Source organism: Marmota monax, unplaced genomic scaffold (assembly GCF_021218885.2).
Source record: "Marmota monax isolate L192 unplaced genomic scaffold, Marmota_monax_Labrador192_F-V1.1 WCK01_AAM20220418_F8-fsc00125, whole genome shotgun sequence".
Classification (NCBI taxonomy): domain Eukaryota; kingdom Metazoa; phylum Chordata; class Mammalia; order Rodentia; family Sciuridae; genus Marmota; species Marmota monax.
Window position 1 is genome coordinate 3,323,017 of NW_026695235.1, and position 27,318 is coordinate 3,350,334.

General features: G+C 45.7%; 1 protein-coding gene across 1 annotated transcript; it reads left to right on the forward strand.

The window, feature by feature from the left end:
* Positions 1 to 73: 73 nt before the first annotated feature.
* Positions 74 to 26,576, forward strand: Il10rb (interleukin 10 receptor subunit beta). The gene is made up of 7 exons (XM_046439151.1): positions 74 to 204; positions 1,676 to 1,799; positions 5,235 to 5,392; positions 8,368 to 8,534; positions 12,537 to 12,681; positions 16,002 to 16,159; positions 25,891 to 26,576. Exons 1-7 carry the CDS (start codon positions 156 to 158, stop codon positions 26,176 to 26,178), a joined length of 1,089 nt encoding a protein of 362 aa, XP_046295107.1. The 5' UTR covers positions 74 to 155; the 3' UTR covers positions 26,179 to 26,576.
* The last annotated feature ends 742 nt before the right edge of the window (positions 26,577 to 27,318 follow it).

Sequence of the window (27,318 nt, forward strand, 5' to 3'; positions counted from 1 at the left end):
CAGCCCGGGGGCGGGGTCGGGGCGGGGTCTCGGCGGGGCGGAGCGCTGAGGCCGCTCCACGCGGGTTCCCGGAAGCGCGCGCGGGGTGGTGGCCGCGGCGAGTGTCTCGCGCTCCCTTGGCGTCCCCGGCGCCCTCGCCCGCCCCCGGCGCGGCCATGGCGCGGAGCCTCGCCTGCTGGCTGGGCGGCTGCCTGCTGGTGTCAGGTGAGGGGTCTGCGGGAAGGGGCAGGGGGACCGCCGCGGGGGAGGCGCCAGGGAACCGCGAGGCCCGGCGAGATGCTTTGCTACGCACGCGGGGTGGCGATTCCCCAGGCGGCGACCCCAGATCGCAGCTGGTGGGTGCCCGTAAAGGGACCCAGTGCCGTGACCGGTCGCCGCACCAAGCTGCTGCGGCCGCCGCCCTGGATCCTGAAGCTGGGGAGGAGCCCCACCCACACCCGGCCCGCACCGTCCAGCCGGCGATCTCAAGGGGCGCTCCCCGCGTGCTGCGTTCGCGCTTGCTGCAGTTCCCGCCGGCGCGTCCTAACCAAGCGGCCTCCAGAGAGGCACAGAGCCTCCCCCGGCGGCTGTCTCAGACCCTCCTGGAGTCTGGAGGCGGCCCCTCCACGAGGCCCATTACACATCCTCCTCCTTCTGCCCGATCATCACCAGACCTGCTAGCAGAAGGGTCCACATCACCTTCCCCTTAAGCACTCGGCCCTGCGCCTTGAAATCTGAATTCTGCCGCCCAGTGTTCCGCTGTGGGGCTTTTGCGAGCTAAATCCAGTGAAACCTTCTCTGCCCTCCTCTACAACGAGTGCCCAGGTTCAAACAGCGCGATGGCTGACCCCTTCCTTCTTTGGGATGAACTCTGTGCTGGCCTTTGAAGCCCACACTCTCCAGTTTCTTCCATACCTCTCAGGATGGTTCTACTTGGGATCCTCTGCCTGATCTCTCTGTAGTTGAGTTCATGACCAAGCCTTCTCTCCCGCCCCTAAGTTTCAACAGACCAGTGGCATTAAATAATAGACCTGTGACTCTCACCTTTGTGTCTATTGGTACTAGTCGGGTGATAGGTGTGTTTATTATGCTCTCCTCTCTGCTTGTGTGTATGTCTAGAAAATTCTATTTAAAAGTTTAAAAATAATTTCTGCCTCTACCTCACATCCGCCCTCCCTGTGAGGGCCAAGCTGGCTTATCCAGCTGTTTACCTGACCTCCCCCCTTGAATCTTTTTTCAGCCTCTCCCATTTCAGAACTGAAATGGTTCCCTGCCCAGGCTCCAATCAGGGCACCAGATGCATAAGCCAGAAATGGACATTCATTTCAGTTCACCACATCAGAAAGTCTAGAGTTTATACCTCTGGAAATAGATCTGAAATCCACCTGCTGAGCCCTAACTCTCACACCTTTCTTCTAATGCAGGTCACCATCATCTGTCCCCACTTCATTTTCGCTTCCTACCTACCCCCACCCCAAAATTTCTTCTTAAACTAAAACTAAGAAGATTTTAGTTCTTCAAATAAAATCTAGTCTCCTCAGCACAATTAACACACCCTCCCTCTCTCCCTCACCTACATGTCATTTGAAGACACAGAGCCCTAGGGGAGACCAAGGTGTTGAATGTGTCATTTTGGGGACAATATTTTTTAATGAAAAAAAAAGTTGTATATATTTTTTTCCCTTTGTTTTTACAGCATCGGGGCTTGTGCCACCTCCTGAAAATGTCAGAATGAATTCAGTTAATTTCAAGAACATTCTACAGTGGACGTCGCCTGTTTTTCATAAAGGGAATCTGACTTTCACAACTCAATACCAAAGGTGGGTCTGGTGGCTCTTGGCAGGAAGGTGCCAGAACATGGTGGCCTTGGGCCAGGCCATAGAGGGAGGGAACCTAACTGTCACCCATGACAGCTAAGATGAGCCTCCCTGCTGACCTTTCTCTTTCCATCTAGGGAATTCCTGTGGCCAGCTTTTCCTTTTTATGATTCCCTCTTGGACTGTTTATTACAGGGCTGGTTGTAGATCTGGACGTGTTATCATGGGTGTAGATGTAGTCAGCCACAGTGGTAGTCTCACGGTGACTCAGTGCTATGCCAAAACTATCTCATCACCACTGATGTATTTTAAGAGGAAAATGCTACTGCTGTCATCTCCAGTTATTAGAGTAATATTGATACAAGTCAGTGTCCAAATAGAAGCTGACTATCTGAGAAACCAAGGTATGCAAAGCAGGCAGGAAGACCCCTGCTCCCACACCATCCACCGCCTCCTGTGGATTAGAGCAGCCCACACCAGTGCCAAGCAGTGCAGTTGACTTGCCCAGTGGACTGTCAAAAACTCCATTGTCTGACAACAGCAGAGACTCTGGACAACAGCAGAGACAACTGTCACCCCTGACAATTATCTCAGGAGTGCTCTGAACACCCTCTACCTGTTCTGCTTGGTCACATTTCCCTGATAAAAGATAAAGAAGTCCATACCACCCCTCCCTTGGCAGCCTGTCACCATCTGCCACAGGTTGGACTGTAGGTGACACACCTTCACACCAGGTACAAATAGCAGCAGGAGGCCCAAGGCCAATGAGTGACGTGCCTGTGGCTCAGAGGAGGATAGACCAGCCCTTCAGTGAGGCAGGAGGAGATTCCCTTCAGTCCTGTTAATCCCATCCCCCACCCCACCCAGCTGTCATTTAATCAACACACCCAAGGCCCGTGAAGTCCTAGAATCCAAGTAGGAAAAAAAAAGATAATCTTTATCTACAAGTTGAGTTTTTGTTTTGTTTCTAGTTTAAAATAATTTCACACAACAAAAAATTCCAAAATTTCAAGTATAATACTAAGAACTTTAGATGGCCTACATCCAAATTCACCAGCTTTAAAATTTGCCACATTTCCTCTCCCTCCTTCCTATTTATCTCTTACACAGAATGCCCTTTGCCCCTTAGTATTTCAATGTATGTGTCATAAGTACAAGGATAATCTTTTATATCCCACAGTATAGTTATCAAATTCAGGAACGTCAACATGGCACAAAGCTTTCATCCAGTCTACAGTATAGAGTCCAAGGATTGAAGGAAGGTCATTCCACAACTTTTTTTTCCTGAGGTATATTCTTAGTACTAAGTCCTAGGACTCATATTTTTCTCCACTCAGTCTGGAAATCCTTAGAGATTTCACTGTGGAAAATTAACTATCCTCTTTTATCAGTCTGTTTTTTATTACCACTATGAAATACCTGAGGCTGGGAGCTTTATAAAGAAAATTTTTCCTCATAGTTTTGAAGGTCTAAGGCCAAAGTTTATATCTGGCCTTCTTGCTGGCAGGGTCCCAAGGCAGCAGTGACAGGGAGCAACACATGAGAATACTGGTCTCTCTCTTATAAAGCCACTAGTCTTCAATCATGGGACCTCTGCCCCTATGACTTTATCTAAACCTAATCACCTCCCAGTGGCCCTCTGAACACATAGTCAATTAAGTGTCCACCCGGTCAATAACTCACAGTGGGGAAACACCGACATGTGTTTTAGAGGGAATAAACCATAGCACCTCTCTTTCTGTCTCTCTTCCCTGTGGTTTATTTTGGTGGGTCTGTGCTTTGCTGTTTTGCCATTGTAGTAGTTTTGCCATTGTCTTTTGGACAGAGGTCTCAGTGACTTTGTGAAGGTATGGGAGAGGTCATTCTCCAAGTCAGCACCTGGGCTCCAGCTGTCCTCCTCAGGAAACCACAGACAGAACATGGCATGTGCTAGGGCAAATAAACACATGCTGGCCACGTCCTTGGGGAAGAGGTTGGTCCCAGGAGATCTGATTCCTCTTACTTGGCTTCACAGAAGTCTTGCTTAGATTTAACCTGAACAGTTGCACAACAGGAGCTCTCTGTTGTGCGTCTGTTGTCAGGCTGGCCAGGATGGGGCTCTCTAGAAGATAGATTGGTGGTTACAATATGGAAACATCCAAAACTTAGATGTAAATATGGGGAAGGGGTCATATTACCTATTGAATGGGGAAAGAGTTATTTGTGAAAGCAATTAAAATAACCTAGAAGTTATTGCAAAACAACTTTTGAAATGCTGTCGGCCAACTGATACATCAGTTTAAATTAAGGAAATGGCCAAATGTGAGAAAGTCCCTTAATGACATGACCCCTGGATTTTCCAGATAATAGGATATAAGACAGCCATGAAGAGTTGATTAATTGACTCATTGTCTGGGGCGTATTAAGTGGGAAAAGTAAATTATAAAATAGTATGATCACAATTGTCTCTACCTACTTTTTGCAAGGGATTGTTCTAAACATCACCAAGAATGCAGTGAGATGTGGTCTCCAAGACTCTAAAGTGAAACACAACTGAATGTAGTTGGACAGGTTTCCTAGGCTCTGCATACCTGACCCCTAAGCTGATGAATGTTGCTATTATTATCAGCATCACCATCATTGTTACTTCTGAGGACAGCCAAAGTGGTTTTGACATTTAGACAGGAAGATACAATGGAAAACTAGTCAGACTTCTCACTTACAGGAAGGGAGGCTGTGTGTCCATGGGTTAGATGGTGCCAATTACCCTCCTCAGGCTCTCCTGAGGTTAAGTTGTGGGAGGTGGAATTTGCTTAGCATCCCGGTGTTTCCAGATGTCATCTCTTCTTCCACATGATGTTTTTCCACTCTATCTTCAGTGGTCGCTGTTGGGGCTATTGTCCTGACTGAAATTCATATTTGTTTTATACTTTTTCTAGAATAAACAATGTGAACCATTTCTAGGACATTATTTGAAATCAGCATAATATACTTACTTAATCTGTGTGTATCAAAATCTCATAAGTCATGCCTCACTGCTTTAAGATACACACAACCAAGGAAGGAAGGAAGCTTTCTTGGTCAAATATTTTGAATACTCAACCCCTTTCTGGAAAGACACATGCTTATTAGGATGTAAGGTCTCTGGGAGATTCTAATATGAAAACATCTAATTTTATGTTTAATGCAATTTCCCCCAAAATTATTTGTCCATGAGATAGATTATCTTTGAAATGCCTTATGATGACCCAAGGATCATTAACTGTATCCCACGGAGCACAGTTTGGAAAGTGCTAATGTAAATCATGCATGTAATTCATCAAGATCGATGATTAAGACTTGCTTTATTTTCTCTCCTTGTCCCCAGTTAGTCTTTGGTAGCAGAAAGAATAAAGCACCAGTCAGCCTGAAAGAAGCTGAAGTTCGAGCTCTCATGATTTTGTCTTTCTAATTGTGTAGTTATAGGAAATTCCAAGATAAATGCAAGAGCATTACCTCGACCCAATGCGACTTCTCAAATCTTTCCAAGTATGGCGACCACATCTTGAGAGTCAGGTCTGAATTTGCAGATGAATATTCAGACTGGGTGAACATCTCCTTCTGCCCTGTGGATGACAGTAAGCCATTCTGATTTCCATTCTGTTGGGTGTCATCGCTTGCCTTGGTTTTGTTCCACCTGGGTTGTCTGTCAACAAGAATTCTTGGAGTGTGCAGGAAGTGGATAGCTCTGCACAAGGAGCTTGAGGAATATAACAAAGAAGGCCGCGGCCTTAAAGAAGCACAGGGGCACAACAGGAAAGGATGAAATGAAATAATTAAATATAAATTTGAAACTTCAGTGCCTTCATGGCATTGGGGCCAGCACTATTAATGAGAAGGATTCAGATGACAGTTTTCTGAATGGGAGTCAGTTTTGAATTATGATTTCAACAAAAGTATGACATGAAAGGCAGAAGAGTATAGACAGGTATGGGGACAGAAAGGCCATATGCAGACAGGCAGCTTGCCCAGAGGAAGGACAGAAGGGGAGAGAGCTGATGTCGAGTGGGCTGGGATCAGGCTGCTGGTAAGAAAGCTCTAGGGCACACCCAGAGGGCCATGAGGACCCACCACAAGCACAGTTAGAGTATCAGGAACTGAAAACCAATTAAACTACCATGTAGCAATTAAGGCAGTAAAGACAATTCAGGGTTTCAAGACACTCACATACCCGCTATTTTAGTTAGCTCTTTTGCCACTGTGACCAAGAGACCTGACAAGAACCACATACAGGAGGAGAAGTTTATTTGGGGTTCACAGTTTCAGAGGTCTCAGTCCGTAGATGGCCAACTCTATAGCTTGGGGCTCAAGGTGAGGCAGAACATCATGGCATAAGGGTGTGGTAGAGAAAATCAGCTCAGGACATGTCCCCCAGGAAGCAGAGAGGAGAGAGCTCTGCTCACCGGGGACAAAATGTAACCCCAAAGACACACCTCCAGTGACCTCTCCTCCAGCCACAACCTACCTGCCTATAGTTACTGTCCAGTTAATCCATATCAGTGCCTTAATGCACTGATTTTATTAAAAATTCTCATAACCCAATCATATCACCTCTAAATTTTCTTACATTATCTCACACATAAGCTTTTGGGGTACACATCTTATCTAAACCATAACAAGCCCTCTAAGAAGCAGTCAGAGAGAAAAATTGAGAGAATTATCTTTATGCAGGGAAAGGTCTTTGTATGCGTCTCCTGCCCTGGACCCTTGTGTTTCTCCCTCGTAGACTATGGGGCCAGGATGTCCTTCTCTTTCCCAAATTCTGTCCCAGCTTGGGCAGACTTTTATTTTTGGAATCCAAAATTATCAAAGTTATATTATCTTTTCTAAGATTTTCTTTATAAAAACAAATAAAAAATGAACACAAAAAGTCCAGTTTAACAACAGTCACGTCTTCAAAAGTGTAGTGTTCCTTGACTTAGTGGAGTCCCATTTCTGTAACTCAATCATAACCTGAAAATATCATAAATCAAAATGCATTTAAGACCCAAAACCTTTCAAACATCCTAGCTGAGCAGCACAGCCCAGAATAGAGTACCGGTTGTCTCCCCTGATACTGTGTGACTGACGGAGCTGCAGGTCACCACTGGCCAGCATTGCAAGAGAGGATTGGGCTACATATCGACAGCCTGGGGAAAGAGCATGATTCAAAATCCCAGGTTTCTATCAATGCAGCTCACTTTCACAACTTCATAAAGTCCAAAACATCATAAGTGAAGCCTTCATAAGTTTAAGACCATCTATTTAGGTTTCTGTTCCTATAATTGCCAGTTGATTCTGACTGGTTCCAAATCCTATTTTAGGTCCCATCTGTGGAAGTTCCCTTTAAAAACAGGCTAAGCAGCTTGTCAAAAGGTCACACAGATGATAAGTGGCAGAGCAAGGATTCAGACCCAAGCCCCTATGCCCATGCTCTTAGCAGCTCTGGCCCTATGTGGGATATTCACCTCCTGAAGTATTCTTGCAATAGGAAAGTGCTTCATGACATCATGGGGAATCTGTTATATTGGCTTTGAGAAGGTATCTAACAAATTTTCTTGTCTGGTTTTCAGACCAGCAGATTACAATGGTAGAAGTAGGCTCCTTAGCAGCCCCCAGAAAGTAACAGTGGCCAGAAAAGAATACAGGACATAGGTCAACACAGTGCAGTTTCCCAGAGCCACGAGCTGTTCCCTCTGATTGTTATCAAGCACCTACTATGTGCCAGGCCATGCTCAGCGTTGAAATTCCAGTAGCAAACAAGGCAAAAAAAAAAAAAAAAAACCTGTTCTCATGGAACATAGATTCTAATGGGAAAACTGATCTAGTAAAAGATAGGTTAGATCTAGAAAAAGACAGGTTAGAAAAATTCACGTGGTAATTATATGTGTTAAGCATGTTAGGGTTGCCACTGAAAATAATAGAAGTACTATCTGTAGGTTCCAGCCCAGAAAAGGAAAGAAAATTTGAGCTATCAGAAGAAGGAAAAAAGAGGAGGAGGAAAAACAAAATAAAATACAATGTTTTTAAAAGCAGTCCTTACAGGTAACACAAGATAATGGATTTGGAATAATTCTAAAAATATTAGAAATTATAATAGACATAAATGAACTAAAGTGATTAATAAAGATAAAGATTATCAGATTTTGTTTTTATAGTGTTGGGGGTTGAACCCAGGGTGACTTACATTGAGCTGTATCCCCAGCCCATTTTTGATTGTTTGTTTGGTTCAGGGATTAAAGCCAGAGGCATTTAACCACTGAGCCACATCCCTAGCCCTTTCTTTTATTTTGAGACAGGGTCTTGCTAAGTTGCTGAAGCTGGTCTTGAACTTGTGATCCTCCTGCTTTAGCCTTCTGAATAGTTGGCATTAGAAGCATGAATCAGATTTTTATTTTAAAGAAACAAACTCCACCTATCACCCTTTACCCCCTCATTTATAGCAAGATCTATCAAAGAACAGTGTACTTAAATAGACTAATTGTCCTGCACAGTTATAAAAAATTAGTGTTGCAGTAATGTTTTAAAAATGTGACTTTTATTATTTATCATTTTGATTTGTTCTTATACTTAGCCATTATTGGACCTCCTGCAGTGCAAGTAGAAGCACTTGCTGATTCTTTACACATGCAATTCTTAGCTCCCCAAATTGAGAATGAACCAGAAACATGGACCATGAAGAACTTTTATTCCTCATGGACTTACAATGTGCACTATTGGAAAAATGGAACTGATAAGAAGGTAAACTTGGCTAATCACATGCACTTCAATGTGGGCACCCATGTTCTCTGTTGAGTTTTGACCCGATGAAAGAAGGCAGGAGTCCACCCAGGCAGGGCCTTGCAAGGCGGCAGCATCCATGGTCCAGAGGATCTAAGGCTGGTCCTCTAAGAGCCAGAGCTTCCCAGGCTGAAGCACGACTGTACCTTGGGCTCAAACTTCCCAGCCCCCAGTGGAAATACAGAAAGCAAGTTTTAGGGTGAAGTCTGCATGACGAGAATAGACCCTTTTCCCAGGAAGGGAAGTTGCAGGAGAGAGCAGGGCTGAGTCAGCAATTGGTGGGGGAAGTTGGAGTCCACTGAATCAGGTGACCAGCTGAATGATTGCTGAGTCATGGCGTCAACACCCCATGCCCCAGATCAGTCACATATCAAATATGTCAAGTCTGTAGTCAAGGCACCCCTACCCCAGGACGCTACATTCACCATTTTTTTTTTTTTTTGTAGGGGGGTAGGGGTACCAGGTATTGAACTCAGGGGCACTCAACCACTGAGCCACCTCCCCAGCCCTGTTTTGTATTTTATTTAGAGACAGGGTCTCACTGAGTTGCTTAGTGCCTCACCATTGCTGAGGCCACCTTTGAACTCATGATCCTCCTATCTCAGCCTCTGCTGGGACTACTGTTATGCGCTACCATTCCAGGCCACCATTCGCCTTCTTTACCACAGTTTTCGCTGTTGCTCTCCTCTTTAGGGAACAACTCCTTTAAAAACTTGGCTTTGGAACTTGAAAGCAAAATGAAAGAAAAAGAAATGGAAACAGACCTCAGTGGATCAGCGATGCTCTATTAAGCACCTGTGGGGCACGTTTTCAAAAGAGATAATGGCAGCTGGTTACGATAGGGGTCTGAGTTTTGTAGGGTTTAGTTAGACTGAATCACAGCAGAATGTTGGGCAGTCAGGGGGACAGTCGTGAAAGTCCAGGGTCCATTGTTTTCCTTCTCTCCCTGGGACTCACTGTTCTTTTTTTTTTTTTCTCCCTGGGTTTATTACTATTTTTTTTCTTAAAGACATTTTAGTTGTAGATGGACCCAATACCTTCATTTTATTTATTTATTTTTTTGTGGTGCTGAGGCTTGAACCCAGTGCCTCACACATGCCAGGCAAGCGCTCTGCCACTGAGCCACACCACAGCCCCCTGGGGTTATTATTTTCTATATCATTCAGATCCGAAAGACCTGATGGGAGTATTCCCCTGCCACCATGTGGCTCAGGTAACATGAATGTCTTCAGCTTCCTCAGATCTTCAAAACGGTTATAATAACCCACTTCATCCATAAAACAGGGTAATAATTCACTTCATAGGATTGTTGGAGAGTTTTAATCACAAAATGAAAAACATGTCCCATTTCCTGGAACAGTGTATGTGATCACTACATGAGGTCCCCTTCCCTTTATGTAGACCTATTAAGGCCTTTTGTGTTCATCCTTGGGCAGACTTAGTTTGCCAGTTCAGACCTACTGAACTGAATACCATTCATAGTCCTAAACTGACTTACATATATGTTATATAGGATATATTTCATTAAATGTTGCTCATATCACTTACTTCTCAAAAAATTGGGAGGAAGAGATCACCCATGTTTATCGTCTTAATTAAATACATACATTCACACACATACTAAACAACAACAATAAAAGTTAATCCCCCCACAATTCCTCATCATGATGCAGTACCTTAATCTGTTCCTGCTGCTATAACAGAATAGCACAGAGTGTGTAAAATATAAACAGTATAAATTATTTCTCACAATACTGGAGATATATGCTGGAGTCTGAAAAGGCCAAGATGGAGACACTGGAAGATTCAGGGTCTGGTGAGGGCTGTTCTCTCTGCTCCCAAGATGAGGTCTTGTTGCAGCATCTTAACTAGCCCAAGATGAAAGTCAAAGGGGGTGCAGAGCCCCTGATTCCTCTTTCACAAGCTTACTAATCCCATTCACGAGGGCTCACTTGTGACCTTGTAAAGCCTCCACCTCTTAATACTGTCATATTGGTGATTTAGCTTCAGGGTAGGAATAGCAGGGGGACACATACATTCAAACCCTGGCATGTGGGGCATCTGCTTCCTCATAGAAGAGCTGATTTGGTTATAGTCAAGACTCCAGGAAATGTGCCTGGAAAGCAACACAGAATATTTGGTTTTACACCCACTCATCCAATGCAGGTGTTTCTGCTAACCCCTGAGACTCAAAGAGAAGACCCAGAACCCCCTCCGGGGTGAGAAGCCTCCTCTAAGGATCTGGCTCTGTACTCACCCCACTGTAGCTAAGTGCCTGCAACACTAAACTAAGCATGAAATGCAAATCCCATTTTATATTTAGCTTCTTATAATTATTCTTTTATATTAAGCTTCTAGAACACACCACCAGCAACGGCGCAGGCATCTCGTTACACATTTGTCCTCTCACTTTGCCGGATTGTGTGGAAGGAAGGGTTGTGTTGCTGGAAAGGCCACTGGTTCCCCAGTTGCTCCCTCCCAGGGGCCTAAATGTCATCATTACCCACGTATATGGTTCCCTTCTAGAATGCAAACGTTTCAAGACAGTCAGATTAGTTCCCTACACTAATAACACTTTTAGAAATTCCACATATGCTTGCCACTTATGGTCTGAGTTTTAGTCTTTTTTCAAAAACTGCATTGTAAGGCTTCAGAGGCACTGGACTTCTAGAAATGAAAGCCAGGAGTTTTTTAGGTGTGGTTTGGTTTGCTTTGTTTGTTTTTTAAATTAACTTCATAGAAACTCTGTCATTCTCTTCATATATTCAACAGTTTAGTCAAATCTTGCCCTCAGAGAGTTTGATTTTTTATACAGTAATCAAGCTGTCACCAATCCAGGTGCCAAAGTTTAAAAAAAAAGGAGTCTGCACTCGCTCTGTAGGCTCTTTTAATGCCCTTTATTTTTTTAGGAACTGCTTCAGTTTCTCAAATTGAGAAATAGCTCATTAATTATGATATATTGCATTCAGCTTCAACTGAGATGAGTCAGTAACTCCAGCTGCCAGGGAAGAACAGGCTGTGGAATGCTCCCTGAGCAAGCCAGGGCCTCTGCAGAACCCCACGCAGCCAAGATCAGAAACATGCTCTGTATTAGTAGCTAGTGCTGCTGTCACAGAATGCCAACAATTAGGTAGCTTCAACCACAGGAATTTATTGTCTGCTGAAAATCTAAGACCAAGGTGTCCACAAGGCCGTGCTCCATCTGAAGCTGCGGGGATTTGTCCCACTCCTCTGTCCAGTTGAATTAGAGACCCACCTCATAACCTCAATTTAACTTGGTGACCTCTGTAAAGGCCCTACCTCCCTATAAGGTCACATCATAGGTACCAGGGGTTAGGACTTCAACCTATGAATTTTTTTTTTAGTTTTCGGTGGACACAACATCTTTATTTTATTTTTATGTGGTGCTGAGGATTGAACCCAGCGCCCCACGCATGCCAGGCGAGTGCGTTACCGCTTGAGCCATATCCCCAGCCCAAGAATTTTTAAGGGACACAGTTCAACCCATTAAAACTGGTTTATCTTTGGGGAAGAGGCAGTTTGCATATCATTTAGGGTAGAGAATTTGGGAAACAAGATGGTTTGTCAGGGTTGGGGCTGTAGCTCAGTGGTAGAGCGCTTGCCTAGGATGTGTGAGGCATTAGGTTTGATCCCCAGAACCACATAAAAATAAATGAATAAATAAAGTTTTTTTAGTTGTGACCATCTTCAACTAAAAAATATATATATATTTAAAAAAAGAAAAGATGGTTTGTCAGCATCACAGTCCGTCTTGCTGCATCCCTTAGAATAGTGTGGAGTCCCTGAAATGAGCTGGGAGGAGTGAGCACCTGCCATTGTTCTTTACTGTTTTAAGTCTGAAGCAGTAATCACAGCTTGTTAAGTGTGAGAAAAAAAAGAGAAGAAAAAATAATGGTCTCCCTTCACTGTTAAGGTGTGTTCTTGTTTCATCCTCATTACCAGTTTCAAACTACTCTTCAGTATGACTTTGGGGTCCTCAGAAACCTGGAGCCCTGGACAATTTACTGCATTCAAGTTCAAGCATTTCTTCTTGTTCGGAACAAAACTGGGGAATGGAGTGAGCCTGTGTGTGAGCGAACAATGGAGGGTGAGTGAGACGCACAGTGTGTGCTTCAGCCTCTGCAGCATTTTAAAAGAATTACACACACCACACACAATCCTCAGGCATCATCACAAGCTGCTCAGACTCCTGCTCAGGAATTAGCATCCCCTCCTCTGAAGGTCAGCTTCATGCTGAGAAGGAGATGCCCGCTTCTGAGACTGCTCGTTCACTTAGCCCAAGGCATTGACGGCAGGGTGGTCCATTGGGCAGCTGAAGTTGGCCCCACAAGCCCGTCTTCGCCCTGCTTGACTGCGCTCTCCAGCTCCCCAGAGCAAGACCATTCTCCCCAGACCACCCTGCAGAGCTGGAGCTTTGCCACACCCCCATGCGCCCTGGAAGTCTCCTTCCCAGGGCATACACCAGTCCTGCAGATGCACGAGGACTGGCAGGGAGGGTTTGGGAACCTCATCACTGTCCTCAGCTGGTGCTGCTGGTATAGCCCCTTGTCGATTATGAGATAGGCCCTCACCTCCATCCTTCACATATGATGGGGACCACAGTGTCCAGCCCAGTGCCTGCACACTTGGTGTTTCTTAAAAGAGCAGACGGGGGCAGGTGAAGGGGAGAGAGGAGCAGGTGCCTGGGTGCTGGTGCTTTATGTGCACCATGTGGCGGTTGAGCTTCGTGGGGATCACTGTCGCCCGCATGTCTGCATAGCAGAGCAGCCTTTTTTGGTAACGCAGAGACACGGTCAAAGGGTTTGGGAAGCTCAGACCGTGGAAGGTGGGACACATATAGGGCCACTCATGTCACAAAGCTTGGCATGAGGGGTACAATTTGATCAAAAAGAAAAATAGTTTAAATAGTTCACAACTGCAAGTGATTACTCTGACAATAGCCAAACATTTTATAAAAGAAAGGGAAAAAGGAAATGACCAAAAACGTGCTCTTGTCAAATATCATTTTAGTTTTGGGGGTTGGGTGGGTTTTTTGGTTTTGGTTTTTGTTTTTCATTCTCACTTTATGTAATCTTATAATCAGTTGTGGGTTTTTTTTTTAAATATTTTTAGTTGTAGATGGACACGATGTCTTTATTTATTTTTATGTGGTGCTGAGGATCAAACCCAGGGCCTCACACGTGCTAGGCAAACGCGCAACCACGAGCCACAACCCCTGCCCTTACGATCAGTTTTTAATGAGAGCTTTGTAAGGATCTTTTCCCCTTTTACAGACTAGAAAATGAAGGTTCAGAGATAACAATTAAGTTACCCAAAGCACTCAGCTAGTAAATGACATGGACAGAACAGAACACAGACCAGTCTAAGCCTGGATTGTGTCCCCTGTAATTTTCTGCCTGCATATTCATTCCAAAGGTAAACTGAGGCATCACATCCCTATGGATAAAACAGAAAGGTGGTCTGTCCCACAGTGTGAAATAGACTGAAATTAAGGGGAATATCCTGGTAACTTGTTTTTCTGCATCCTGTATTTTCTCATAGTGAGAGAAAGGCTGAAGGGCTGCCTGCCTCCCGCCTCCCATCGCCCTCCTGTCTCCTGCACACACATCCACCCCCCACCTAAAGGATACCAAAAAATCTGAAAATAGGAGTTGTTCGTGCTAGCAGGCTAACTGCAAAATCTGCATATGTATGTTTCCTGCCTTTTGTCCCCACTTTGACACCTCTTCTCTCTTAAAAGCTTTGTTCCCCAGAACATTGGAAACAAAACGTTTTCTTCTGTCTTGTTTCAGAGCCTAGCCCCACCCCTGAGTGAGTGACAGTTCTAGCACATGAAGCAGGAATTGATGGGGAGCTAGTATAGAGGCCTGGACCTGGTGAGGGCGAGTGCTAGACACGCGAGGGCAGTGCCGGCAAAGATGCAAACAGAAGAGGAGGAGGGAAGGAGGCAGAAGACACAGCAGGTGCCTCCCAGCCTCTCCCCCGCACAGATGCCGGTATTTAAGGCATGTCCATTCTGAGTCACACATATGGCGCATTCCCTGGGATACCAGCAGATGCCTGCAGTTAAGGTAGCTCCAGGACCAATACACTGTCCAGAGTTCTTGGGTTTTCGGGGGGTTTTTTGTATGTGGTGCTGAGAATGGAATCCAGTGCCTCACACATTGCTAGGCAACTGCTCTACTCTGAGCCACAACCCCAGCCCCCAGAGTTCTTTGATCAACCCTGAGTGACAGTTGACATTTTCCCCACAAACAATCCTTTTCAAATGACTTGCTCTCTAATAAGCAGAGTTCGATCTCCTGGCCTCTCTTGGCACCAAATGCACTGGACTTTACTCATGAGGGTGGTACTGATAGACAGGGGCAGAGCATAGGGAGGCCTGGCTGCCAGGGCAACTGGAGAAGGGGCCTGCTGGTGAATGAAGAGAGATGTGACCAGGAATGACCAGGTGATGTCCTGGATACTGTCCTGGAGAAGCCAAGTGTGATTCTATCTGTAAAACCAGATCTGCCTCAGTGGTGTTGCAGTAGGAGAAAGAGCCCGCTCCATTTATGCAGAGGAGATGGGACCCCTTACAGAAGAATGAGGGAGTGAAAAAATGACAAAATTCAGGTAAATGCCATTGTCATTAGACCACCTGTGCTGTTAATTGGCATTTATCAAAGTCAGGCTCCTACTCTCCCCTGGGGACTATCCTCTCTGGTAGCTTCAAAGGAATGGTGCTCAGTTTCTTGAAGAAGATACTCCCGGGTTGTAGCAGACCACTATATGCATAAAGGGAGAGGAAAGAGTCACAGTGACAAGCCCTTTTTAGTGAAAGCTCTCAGGAGGACAGGGCAGGGGCTCATGGTCTATGTTGGCAAGGCCACGGGGTGTGCTCTTTAAACAGGCTGGGCCTTCTGTCAGAAGCTCAAGAGGGGCTGGGTCATCCCAGGGATGCACCTCAGTCTCCCAGGAGCCGTGCTGCAGCTTGGTGGGTCTCTCAGAGGTGGAGTCATTAGTGGTGAGTTTCTGCACCATGGCTCTTTCTCCCTTGGGCTTGGCCTTGGGGGTTGGTTTGCTGCTTCAAGACCGAAGAGGTGGATCCAGAGCAGGGGGCTTATTGCCACCTAAAAGTAAGTAAATTGACCCAAATCCTTGCTTATTATTCTTGTTATATGTGCTATTCGTAATCCCAGAGACCAAACTTTGAAGAAACAGGAAAGGGGTGCGACTCAATGAGCACCTTGGGTCCTCCACCCCTCTGCTGTGTTTTCCAGGATTTCTAAGACGCTGTCTGAGATGGACAAATGGGCACTCTTTTGAGGGATTGCCATTGAATTGCAGTGGCTAACATGGCCTTCCGGTCACTGAGATCCAACCTGTACATGACAAGAGTGTAACCCACCCTGTTGTCCCTGGCAGAAACAACGTTTTCCTGGGTGGTGGCCGTCGTGCTGATAGCTTCGGTCTTCGTGGTGTTCCTGATGTTCCTCGGCTGCTCTGTCTCCCTGTGGTACATTTACAAGAAGACCAAGTACACCTTCTCCCCTGGGAATTCACTTCCACAGCACCTGAAAGAGGTAGGTAGGAGGGAGTGAGATGTGCCTTAGAAAACCCCTGCTGGAAGAGTTCTCCAAGGTCAGGGCTGCCCATTCCAAGGTCAAGGCTGCCTGTTCCAGACAGTATTTTCCTGGGGAATAGTACACATCTTGTGTGCTGGTCCATCGCCATATGCCCATTTCAGAGAAACCTGAGTCCAAAGACCAGCCCTTAGGAAGAAAGCAAAGGATTGTCTCAGATGTGACCTGGACGGCGCCTTCTCTGGCCTTCACTGCCCAAAGCCCCAAGTCCTCAGGAAGCCATGCTGATGGTTGTGGGGCAGGAAAGGAAAGAGCAAAGCTCCCAGTAGAGAAGATGAGAAAGAGAACACTGTAGGCCAAGTGCCAGCGAGGAGCCGAGGGTGAGAATGGGATCAGGGAGAGGTGTGCTTTTAGTTTGGGAATATCTGAGAATGACTTCAATCTGGTTGTGCATCTGAGACTTTAGGGAGGCAATTTTCAAGATGTAGAAGAAAAAAGATTTAATCCATCTAAAGACTGTAGGACTGAAGAGGCTGTAAGAAATAAAATTCTGGACACACAATCAACCCTCTATGTCCACAGGTCCCACATCTATGGTCTCAGCCAGCTGCAGATCAGATATATCTGGGGGTGGGGGAGGGGGAATGCAACTGTACTGAACATGTACAGAGTTTTTTTTCTAGTCATTATTTTCTATATAATACAGTATAACAACTATTTACATTTATCAGGTGGTATAAATGATCTAGAGATAATTAAAGTATACAGGAGAATGTGCATAGGTTACATTCAAATACTACACAAGTTTATGTAAGGAATCCGTGGATTTTGCTATCCACAAGGGGTCCTACAGCCAATCCCCATGGATACTGAAGGGCAACTATTTACTGACACTTAAAATTGAAAAATATGCCAAGTGCAGACCCAAAAAGCACCTATCTAAGACACTAAGATAGAAATTTGCATTCAAAAGGCTCCATGGTAAATTTCCTTGGGCATGATACCTCTAAAGGAGTGAAGATGGCAGAATGGGGCACAGAGAGGTTGAGCTATCATGCAGCAGCAACACAGGCCTCATCCAGTCCCCAAGGGCTCTGAGCTGGAATAGCCCTTCAGAAGTATCCCAAGCTGAGGCAAGAGAGCTGGACCTGGGAACCCCTCAGTGGCCATGTGGTAGATACAGGAAACCCCGGGGAAGGGACCTCACCTAGGACGAGGTACAAGCATCAGCACCAGTATTCCTGGCAGCTGAGAGGGCAGGCACCGCATTCCTGAAGGGAGAGCTGTATGGCCTCTCTCAGCATCTGCCACAGCCTGCCCCTTGGACCACTGGGACCTACCAGGAGCAGCTCCTTCACGATTTCTTTTCCTGGGGAAGGTTCCAAGAGCAAGTTAGTAAGACAAACCCCATCTCCCACCACTGCAGCTGGTTCCAAGACCACGAGTAATATTCATGGTCTTTTCCTTCACCATCATTCATCCTCTCCCGTCCTGTGACTAGCCTCTGCTGGCCTAGCAGGACTGAGCTCTGGCCCCCAGGCCCTTCTTGGGCAGTGACTGCTCTGCCTGTCCATTTGCATCAGAACTGGGCAGGAGAGAGCCAGGAGATGCCCCAGTGACTGCATTGGGCACCCACCAGAGTGTGGCAGCAGCATTAGCCCTTCCTGGTGACCAGTGTGGCCACTCCTTTCTTTGCCTACTGGTCTTGCATGAGAAGCAGCAGCCATAGTGTCAAGTTGAATGGGCCTCATGCTGTGTTCACTGGTCAAATGCTCTGACTCTAAAATCCTCTGGACTAGGGTTCAGCAAACTATTCCTTAAAGGGTTGGATAGAAAATATTTAAGGCTTTGCAGACCAAGTGGTAAAATCGAAATTACACAGGTACGTATATAACCATTTAAATGTAATCATCTAAAAATCTTGACTCATGAGCTGTACAGAAATAATCAGTGGACTAGATTTGGCTCATGGGCTGTAGACTCACAAAATCTACCCAGGTGGTGACCAGGGCCACTCCTTTATCTATCTCTTGATTCTTGAACCCATGTGTTCTACCTCCTGAGGCCATAGGAACAAATAGCGGTTGTTGGTTCTAGGTGCGTGCCAGGTGCTGGGGGCATCTTCACAGGGTATTGTCTCCAAGCAGGCATCCCACTTTGAACAGGCCATTCTTTTATTCTTCCTGGCTGGTGCGTTGTATGATATGATTAGTGGGTACCATGGGCAAGTGCCCACTCCTGGCCCTCTTAGATATCAGGATTATTTTACTAGAACTTCCACTGAAAAGTACGGCATATTGGGTGTCTTATCCAACAGCAGTATATTGACATTTCTACAAACTGAAAGTCTGAGTTCACGGTGTGGGCAGGATTGGTTCCTACTGAGAGCTATGAGGAGAGTCACTCCAGGCCTTTCCCCTACTTTCTGCTGGTTGCCGACAGTCTTTGGCATTCCTTGGTGCATAGAAGCCTCACCCTACCCTCTGTCCTCACCTTCACATAGCCTTCTCCCTGGGTATGCCCATGTCCACATTTCCCCTTTTAATAAGGACATCGGTCATATTGGACCAGAGGCCTGCTGTGCTCCGGTTTGACCTTATTCTAACTTACCTAATCATTTTTTCATGACTGTTTGCAAGTAAGTTCATATTCAGAAGTACTGGAGGTTAGGACTTATGTAAAATTTTATAGGGACACACTTCAAGCTACAGTGTGTGCCAGTAGACCAAATTCTCAGTAAGACCTCCGTGGTGCCGACTGAGGCCTGTTGGACACAAAATGGCAAGTCATTTCTGAAATGACTGTCCACTTAATAAGGATCCATCACTTCCAGGGAACAAGGGATTTGATGTCATCAACTTGCCACCAGGTGGCCATTTGGTCTCCTTGCGGGTGCTGTCATCCCAGGGGCTCAGCACTGATCTCTACTACAGGAGGTTGGACATTTGGCCACAGCTGTTGCCACGTTAGTCTTGGGGGGCAGGAGGTCTGCTCTTGGGTCCATGCAGAGCCTCCATCCGTGGCACTGTGGCTGTTCTGTTTATGAGCCCACTGGGCCACATATGGGTGACAAATGGCCGAGGCTGGCTGCCCACTGGCTGTGTCATCCTGTCTCCTTGGTTCTTCCCTTTCCATGGCACATGCTGTCAGTGGGGGTTAGTATGTGTTACAGAAATTCACACACTTCAGCTGTACACTGCCACCCACGTGCCTCTTCCCCAGGGACGTGTCCTTGTCCCTGACCTTCCAGCCTTCCTTCTGCTAGGTTCCAATGTCCAGCCCAGCCATGACCTCAGCCTGTGAGTCCATGGCAAACCTGATCTTTGGTCACTTTACTTTACACATAAAGTAGATGACTGGATACATGGTCGGAGTCTCCACCTGTTGGAGGGCTTTCTGCCTGAGGGGGGAGCCCGTGCAACAGCAGGACATTTCCAGGTTGCACCCACATGCCATGCCAGCTGCCTGTGAACCAGGGTTGGCTTTTCCCTTCTTCTTCAGCTGGTCATAAGGACCTGTCCCTCATCTACTCACAGTATGAGCAGGGGCAGAGCAAGGTGCATGGGGACAGATGACATGGGAGTCTGAGCCACCTATATATGTGACTGACCTGTGCCCTCTGACCCTGTCTTAGGATCTGATGTGACTGAACAGGCCCCAAAGATAGTGTCAGTTTATGTAACAAACACAAACTTTCTAAAAAAAAAAAAGATGATTTTAGGCCTGGAGATATAGCTTTGTTGGTACAGTGCTTGCCTCACATGCACAAGGTCCTGGCTTCAATCCCCAAAACCACACACACACACACATTAAAAAAAAAAAAAAAAAAACAAGAAAGAAAGGAAGGGAGGAAGGATGGAAGGATGGATGATTCGCAAATCCAGGGAACATGCATCATGGCAAACCATGGGGACCCTTGGGCTCACCCGGAGAGGCAAAGGAAACAGGTGTTTTAAAAGGTAAATTGAAGAAAGTTACATAAGTGGTTTTGAAGTAATGATCCTTGGCTCTGAGAATCAATAACCACCTTGGTGTCAGCACAGGGTTGTGAAGGTGGGTTTTGGGCAGATGTCTGTCCTTGAAGAGATAGTCTTTGCGCAAGGTTGTGGTTTGGTAGAATCTCTTGTAATAGTTCCTGTTATCAGGGAAATCATGCATGAGGGTCCCACCTACCCCATCCCCACCCCTGCTTAAGACCTTCCAATTCCATTTAGTTTGGTTTGATTTAAGTGGCTCCATTTTGGTACCTAACTTTCATAGTGGTCACTCACGGACAGCATTGTCACCTAGTATCTCATGGCCAGAGGCTCTGCATCTGCCAGGCCTCCATACCACTCAGTGAGCTGTTTCCCAGACAGGATATCCTGATCTGCTGCAGATGACCCAGCCTGATCCCAGAACTCTAGTGTCCACATTGTGATTTTCTTCTTAGGATTGATCTGTGAACTCCACCCAAGGTCATTTTGCACCAAAGACACTTCAAGGATCTGCCAGGTCACATGTCCATCAGGTTCAGTTAGTCTGTCCTCATGGTAGAGAGTGCACCTGTCTGGAAGCAGAGGTAGAGCTGTCTGCTCTGTAGTCCACTCCTGCTGCAGGGCCCTTGCCCGCCCTGGGTCCCCCCAGACAGCAGCCCTCAGTCTCCTGATAAACACCCTGTAGCGTATCCCCATGTGCGGAATGTGCTGCTCCAGTGCCTAACGGGGCCTACCAAGCTAGCTCGTTCTTCTTAGTGGCGGGAGAGGTGACATATGATGGACTGTTCATAGCCCCACTGAGCTGGGGTAGCAAGATAAGTTGCTGAGAAACCAAAGAAGATACCCAGATATAGCCAGGTGCAGTGGCGCACACCTGTAATCCCAGCGGCTGGGGGAGGCTGAGGCAGGAGGATGGCGAGTTCAAAGCCAGCCCCAGCAACAGCGAAGTGCCAAGCAACTCAGTGAGACCCTGTCTCTAAATAAAATATAAAATAGGGCTCAGTGGTTAAGTGCCCCTGAGTTCAATCCTTGGTACCCCCCCCTCCCAAAAAAGAAGATACCCAAGATGACATGTGAGACATAAGGTTTTTTGAAAACTGTTCATGGGAGGGTCCAGTGGCGACAGGCTAGATGGATAACACCTCCATCTTTTGTGGTGCATTATCCAGTGGCAGCCAGCTGGATGAGCACATGTCCTCTCCACAGCTTGTTCTGCACCAGGTAATTCAGGGAGGGGGCTTCTAGGCTGAGCCACATGAGCAGCAGTGTCATTAGCTTGCTTTATTCCAGCATCTAAGGAGCAGTTGTCTGGTCACGTGCTAGAAAGCAGTTTCCACAGATAACACTCTTTTCCCTAGTTTCCACTACATGAGTCACTTCCTTCAACATAATGCTTACCTTGGCTTGGCTATGTCCCGGATGCTTCCAGGATCTGGTGTTTCAGTGTACTCCTGCTTTCAGGGATGTCACATATGGTAATTCAGTCTTGACTTGGAGAGAATGTTCCAGCATGCCCCACTCCATGGGACCCTTCCAACTTCCCTGATGTGGCAGGTCCCTGTTTCTTCATAGGGCGAGTTCGCCACCCTCTGCAGTGTGTGCCTTACCCGTGCCTTGGCACTTCTTGAACTTCTGGCCCTACTGATGCAGTGTGATAGCTAACACAAAGCCTTTGTCCCCACACCAACCAGTCAGGGCTGCCCCTGGGAAGAGACGTGGTATTATGGAAGGTAACTGCCTCCTGTGAAGGGCGCTGCCCAGCGAGGGACCCGGCTGTGAGCCATTCCAGCTGTTGGCATTCCAGGAAGCTGGAGAATAAGGGGATCCACCATGAAGGGGTCTGGATTGCACAGGGCAGCACCCTCTGTGGATAGAAAGTGGAACTCATGACTGGGGGCGAGTGTTTGAGAGCAGCTGGAACCTTCTCCACAGGATGCCTGCAAGCCCTGCAGCACTAGGAAGCATCAGGAATCCTCTAGGCGTGAGCCTTGTGAAGGCACAAGAACAAAAAAGAGGGTCAGGCCCTTTGTTCTGGGTAGAAGGTATTTTCTTGAGAACCAAAAGGAAACTATTCACCTGCTATTTTTGTTGCTTGGCTTTTCCATCAAAGAAACTGGTCAGACAGGAAAGAACAGATGGCAAATCAAAGCTGAGGCTAGTGTAATGGAGGGGGTCGTGGGAATGAGCGCTCCCCTGCGAGGCTGGCAGTTCCTGTAATATCTGAGCAACACGGAGGTTGGGGTGCTGGAGAGGGGCCCAGAAGAGTAAGGGTCAAGGAAGTTCCAAAGCACTTCAGGGCTTATCGGGGTCTCCCCAGCACCAAATTCTCCATCTTGGCTCTTATTGTATAGAATGTGTTAATCTCGGCCCAGAGAATGATCTGGGGTTTAGGGAGATGAGCTGGGAGGGAGCTTTGAGTTGAGAGCAGAAAAGGTTATTCAACATTGAGCTGTTGAGCTGCCACCTGTTTCTCTGGGTCCAACCGGGAGACTCAGCCCGATATTTGCTTTTTTGAAATTTAGTGCACCTTCCCTTGGTTTCCCTTCCTCTCCCTTCCCCAGGAGAATAACGGGCAACTTCAGCAAGACCCTGACCGTGGATCCACTGGACATGAGGTTTAGGGAGCTCCCGCCTCCTCCCAGCTTTGTCCTTTGGACACAGTTCCCCTGGCCTCCCCACTCCCTTCCTTGGGTGGAAATCGTGACAGGTCCAAACCAGCAGGCACAGCAGCTGCAGCATATCAAAAGTCTGAGCAGGACAGAACGGGCTAATGGATTAAAGGGGGGACCACGGCGTTCCATCGGGAGGGGACAGGTTACAAGTGCAAAGCTTTAAAAAATTTCTCCAATACATGTTTCTCCATGTAACTGTGAGCATTAAGGGCATAGCTCCCCTATCTGGATGAAGACTGAAGAACATGAAATTAGCAGAGATTTCCAGAAGTATATCTGGGCATCTTCATTGTTCAAAGTGTTAGAGAGATAAGTGTGATTGGACTATGTTCCCTGTCCCTAACTGGCCCTGTCTATGAGAGAAATGACCTGTGGACAAGTCAGTGTCCATCAAATGTACTGAGACAGCACAATTTAATAGGAACATATCATAAGCCATAAGCGTGCACCACCACACTGGCCATCATAACCCTCCCCTACCCCTTTGCTAGATTTTTTAAAAGTAAAAAGAAACAGGTGAAGTAAACACTAATCACATGTTTTATATAACCTCATGTATATAAAATAGCATCATTTCAACATGTAACCAATGTATTTTTAAGTTATTAAGGTATTTACATTCTTTTTTTTTTTTTTTACATAGCCCCTACATAATAGGTTGTAATTCACACAGCACACATAGAACAATCTAGCCACACTCCAAGTGGTCAGTAGCCACTACCATCCTAGATAGTTCAGGGCTAAGGGCTGAAATCAAGGATCAGGTAGGATGGCGGGGAACGTCAAACAGGGCCTAACTCAGCCTGAGGACGTGAGAGAGACCATGTGTTCTTCCAAGACATGATCATCCAGGCCTGCAATCCTAGAGGAAATGCCAGCCAGGCTGCGTATGCCCCACAGCGTCATGATTGAGCTGAAAGTCCTCCCTGTTGGACTGGGAATGTAGCTCAGTTGGTAGAGTGTATGCTTAGCATGTGCAAGGCCCGGGGTTCGATCCCCAGCACACCCACATAAAAAAGGAACTATCAGAGGGCGACCTGGGATCACTTAGCAACTGAGTTGCACATCTCATTGTCGCATCTTTTAAAATTGTGGTAAAATACACATGGCACAAAATTTCCACATAATCTTTTTCTCTCTCTCTCTCTTATACTGGGAATTGAACCCAGGGGCTCTTTACCACGGAGCCACATCCCCAGCTCTTTTTCTTTTCCTTTTGAGACAGGATCTCACTGAGTTGCCCAAGTTAGCCTTGGGCTTGAAATCCTCCTACCTCAGCCCCTTACCCCCATCACAGTCACTGGAAGTACAGGCGTGTACCACCACACCTGGCCATCATAACCTCCCCCACCCCATTTTTTTAAAGAGTATATGGGATTTTACAAAATGAGTACCAGAATTGCATACTTCCCAACAATAAAAACCCACTTTTATAATTTTTTTCAACTGATATCAAACTGATGCTCAGCAGTTCATAAAAATCAATAAAGCAAAAATAAGCATGCCTAAAAATCAGAGCAAGTAATAAAGTTTACATTAAAATTATGGGGTATCTGGGCTGGGGATATAGCTCAGTTGGTAGAGTGTTTGCCTCGCATGCATAAGTCCCTGGTTCAATCCCCAGCACCACACACACACGAAAACTACAATATATAAAGTATACACATGTCATGTAACTTTAGATTTTCTGTTGGTGGTGTATTTTTTTAATTTGTTCTAATCAGTTATACATAACAATAGAATGCATTTTGACACATCATACCTAAATGAAGTATAACTTCTCATTCTTCTGATTGTACATGTTGTAGAATCACATGGTCATGTAATCATACATGTACATAGGGTACTAATGTCTAATTCATTCTACTACCCTTCCTACCACCATACTCCCTCCCCTCCCTTCACTCCTCTCTGCCTAATGCCAAGTACTTTTATTTTTCCCTTGCCATCCCTCCTTATTATGAATTAATATCTGCAGATCAGAGAAAATATTTGGCCTTTGGTTTTTTTGGGATTGGCTTAGTGTGCTATTCTCTAGCTCCATCCAGTTACCTGCAAATGCCATAATTTCATTCTTCTTTAAGGCTGAGTAATATTCCATTGTGTATATATACCATCTTTTCTTTATCCATTCGTCCACTAAAAGACATCTAGGTTGGTACCATAGTTTGGCTATTGTGAATTGAACTGCTATAACATTGATGCGGCTTCATCACTGTAATATGCAGATTTTAAGTCCTTTGGGTATAAACTGATGAGTGGGATAGCTGAGTCAAATGCTGGTTCCATTCCAAGTTTTCTGAGGAAACTTTCCATAATGTTGTACCGATTTGCAGTCCCACCAACAATGTATGAGTGTACCTTTTGCCCCACATCCTCGCCAACACTTATTGTTGCTTATATTCCTGATAATTGCCATTCTGACTGGAGTGAGGTGAAATCTCAGTTTTGATTTTCATTTCTCTTATGCAGCCATCACCACCATTCACCATTCACATTCAGAACTTTTTTCATTTTCCAAAAGTAAACTCTTTACACGTTAAACACTAACTCCCATCCCCTCTCCCCCAAATCCTGGCAATAACCATTCTTCTATCTGCCTCTATAAATCCAACTCTTCCACCCTTAAATAAATGGAATCGTACAGTATTTCTCCTCTGGAGACTGGCCGGTTTCACCTAGTGTAATGTCTTTAGGGTTTATCCATGTGTAGCATGTCTCAGAACTTCCTCTTTTTTAATGCTAACTAATATTCCATTGCAACAAATGCACCACATTTGTTGTATGTTCATCCACACGTGGACACTGGGCTTGCTTCCACCTTCAGTTGTTGTTAATAATGCTGCTGTGAACATGGGTGTACCAATATCTCTTCAACAAACTGCTTTTATTTCTCTTGGAACTGTACCTAGGAATGAATTGCTAGATAATATGATAATTGTGTTTTTTATTTATAAAGGAAGCACCGTACTGTTACTGTTACATTTTTAAAATAATATTTTTCATCCCAGAAATCCTATATAAAATCTTTGTAAGGCCAGAAAAAAGAAATGGTACTGAACTGTCCTCTTTCCCCCAACAGTTTCTGGGCAACCCCCATCACAGCAAGCTTCTGTTCTTCTCCTTCCCACTCTTGGATGAGAACGAAGTTTTTGACAAATTAAGTGTCATTTCAGAAGACTGTGAAAGCAGCAAGCAGAATCCTGGTGACAGCTGCAGCTTTGGGACTGCATCTGGGCCAGGACCCCCAGAGCTCATTTCCAAGGGGGAGACCCATTTCCAAGGAGGAGACCCGTACGGGGACTCCCCACTTCTCTCATCTGCCTCAGAGGGTGATCAGAGTGACTGCCTGAGGAAACCCCAAATCTAGAACTCCTACACATGGACTTGTCCAAGGAGCTTTGAAGGCTCATGTGGCAAAAATACTCCATCCTGTGAACTCACCACTCCAAAAAGACTTTAATGATTAAAAAAGAAATTGACTTAAAGAGTATAATTTTTAGCCTCTCGTACTCATCAAAACAAGGATCATGTTTTATTTGTGAGAAACAAATATTTAAAATTAGAGATGAAATGGAGATGGTATGAAATCCTACCAGAGTGCTGATCAGCTAACCTAAAAACCAACCTCAACTCAAAAGTGGTCAGCACCACACTGGACAGACATGAATTTTTTTGGATTTCAGGAAGACTTTGATATTTCTTTTTCTATTTATCTGTGTTTTATGTACTGCAGGTGCTCTGTTAAAGTTTGATTCTCTTATCTAATCTGTGTTTGTGTCAGTCAGCTTCCTGTTATTATGACAAAGTACATAACATGAACAAGTTAAAAGGAGAAAAGGTTTATTTTGGCTCACGGTGTCAGAAGTTCCAGTCCATGTGTTGGTTGGCCCTGTGGCTTTGGGCCTGTGGCGGCACAGTAAGTATATCATGGTGGGCTACATGGTGGAGGAGGCTGTTCCCCTCCTTTCAGCCAGAGAGAGAAGAGCCAGGGTCCCAATATCCCCTTCAAGGTCGTGACCCCAAAGACCCAACTTCCTTGGATGAGGCCCCTGCCTCTTAAAGGTTCTGCCACACTCCAGTAGGGCCACAGGCTGGGTTCCAGGTCTTTGGGGACATATAAGATCCAAACTATAAAAGTGTTAATGTTTTGTGTAATTGTTAGTGAATGAGGCTTCTGTTTGCCGGGTTTTTTTTTTTTTAATATTTTTTAGTTGTTGATGGATCTTTTATTTATATGTGGTGCTGAGACTCGAACCCAGCACCTCACGCATGCTAGGCAAGCACTCTACCACTGAGCCATAACCCCAGCCCTTCCATTTGCCATTTTTGACATCCATTCCTTCAGCCAGGCGTGTGCTGGGTCTGGGGAAGCTTCATGGAACAGAAGGTCCCCGGGCTTTGTCCAGCATAGACACTAGTCTGTGCCCTGTCGTTTTTCTCCTGTGTGAGGATGGGAAGGCCTAAGGATTGGCAATAACATTTAAAATGCTGTGCCAACACCCGCAGA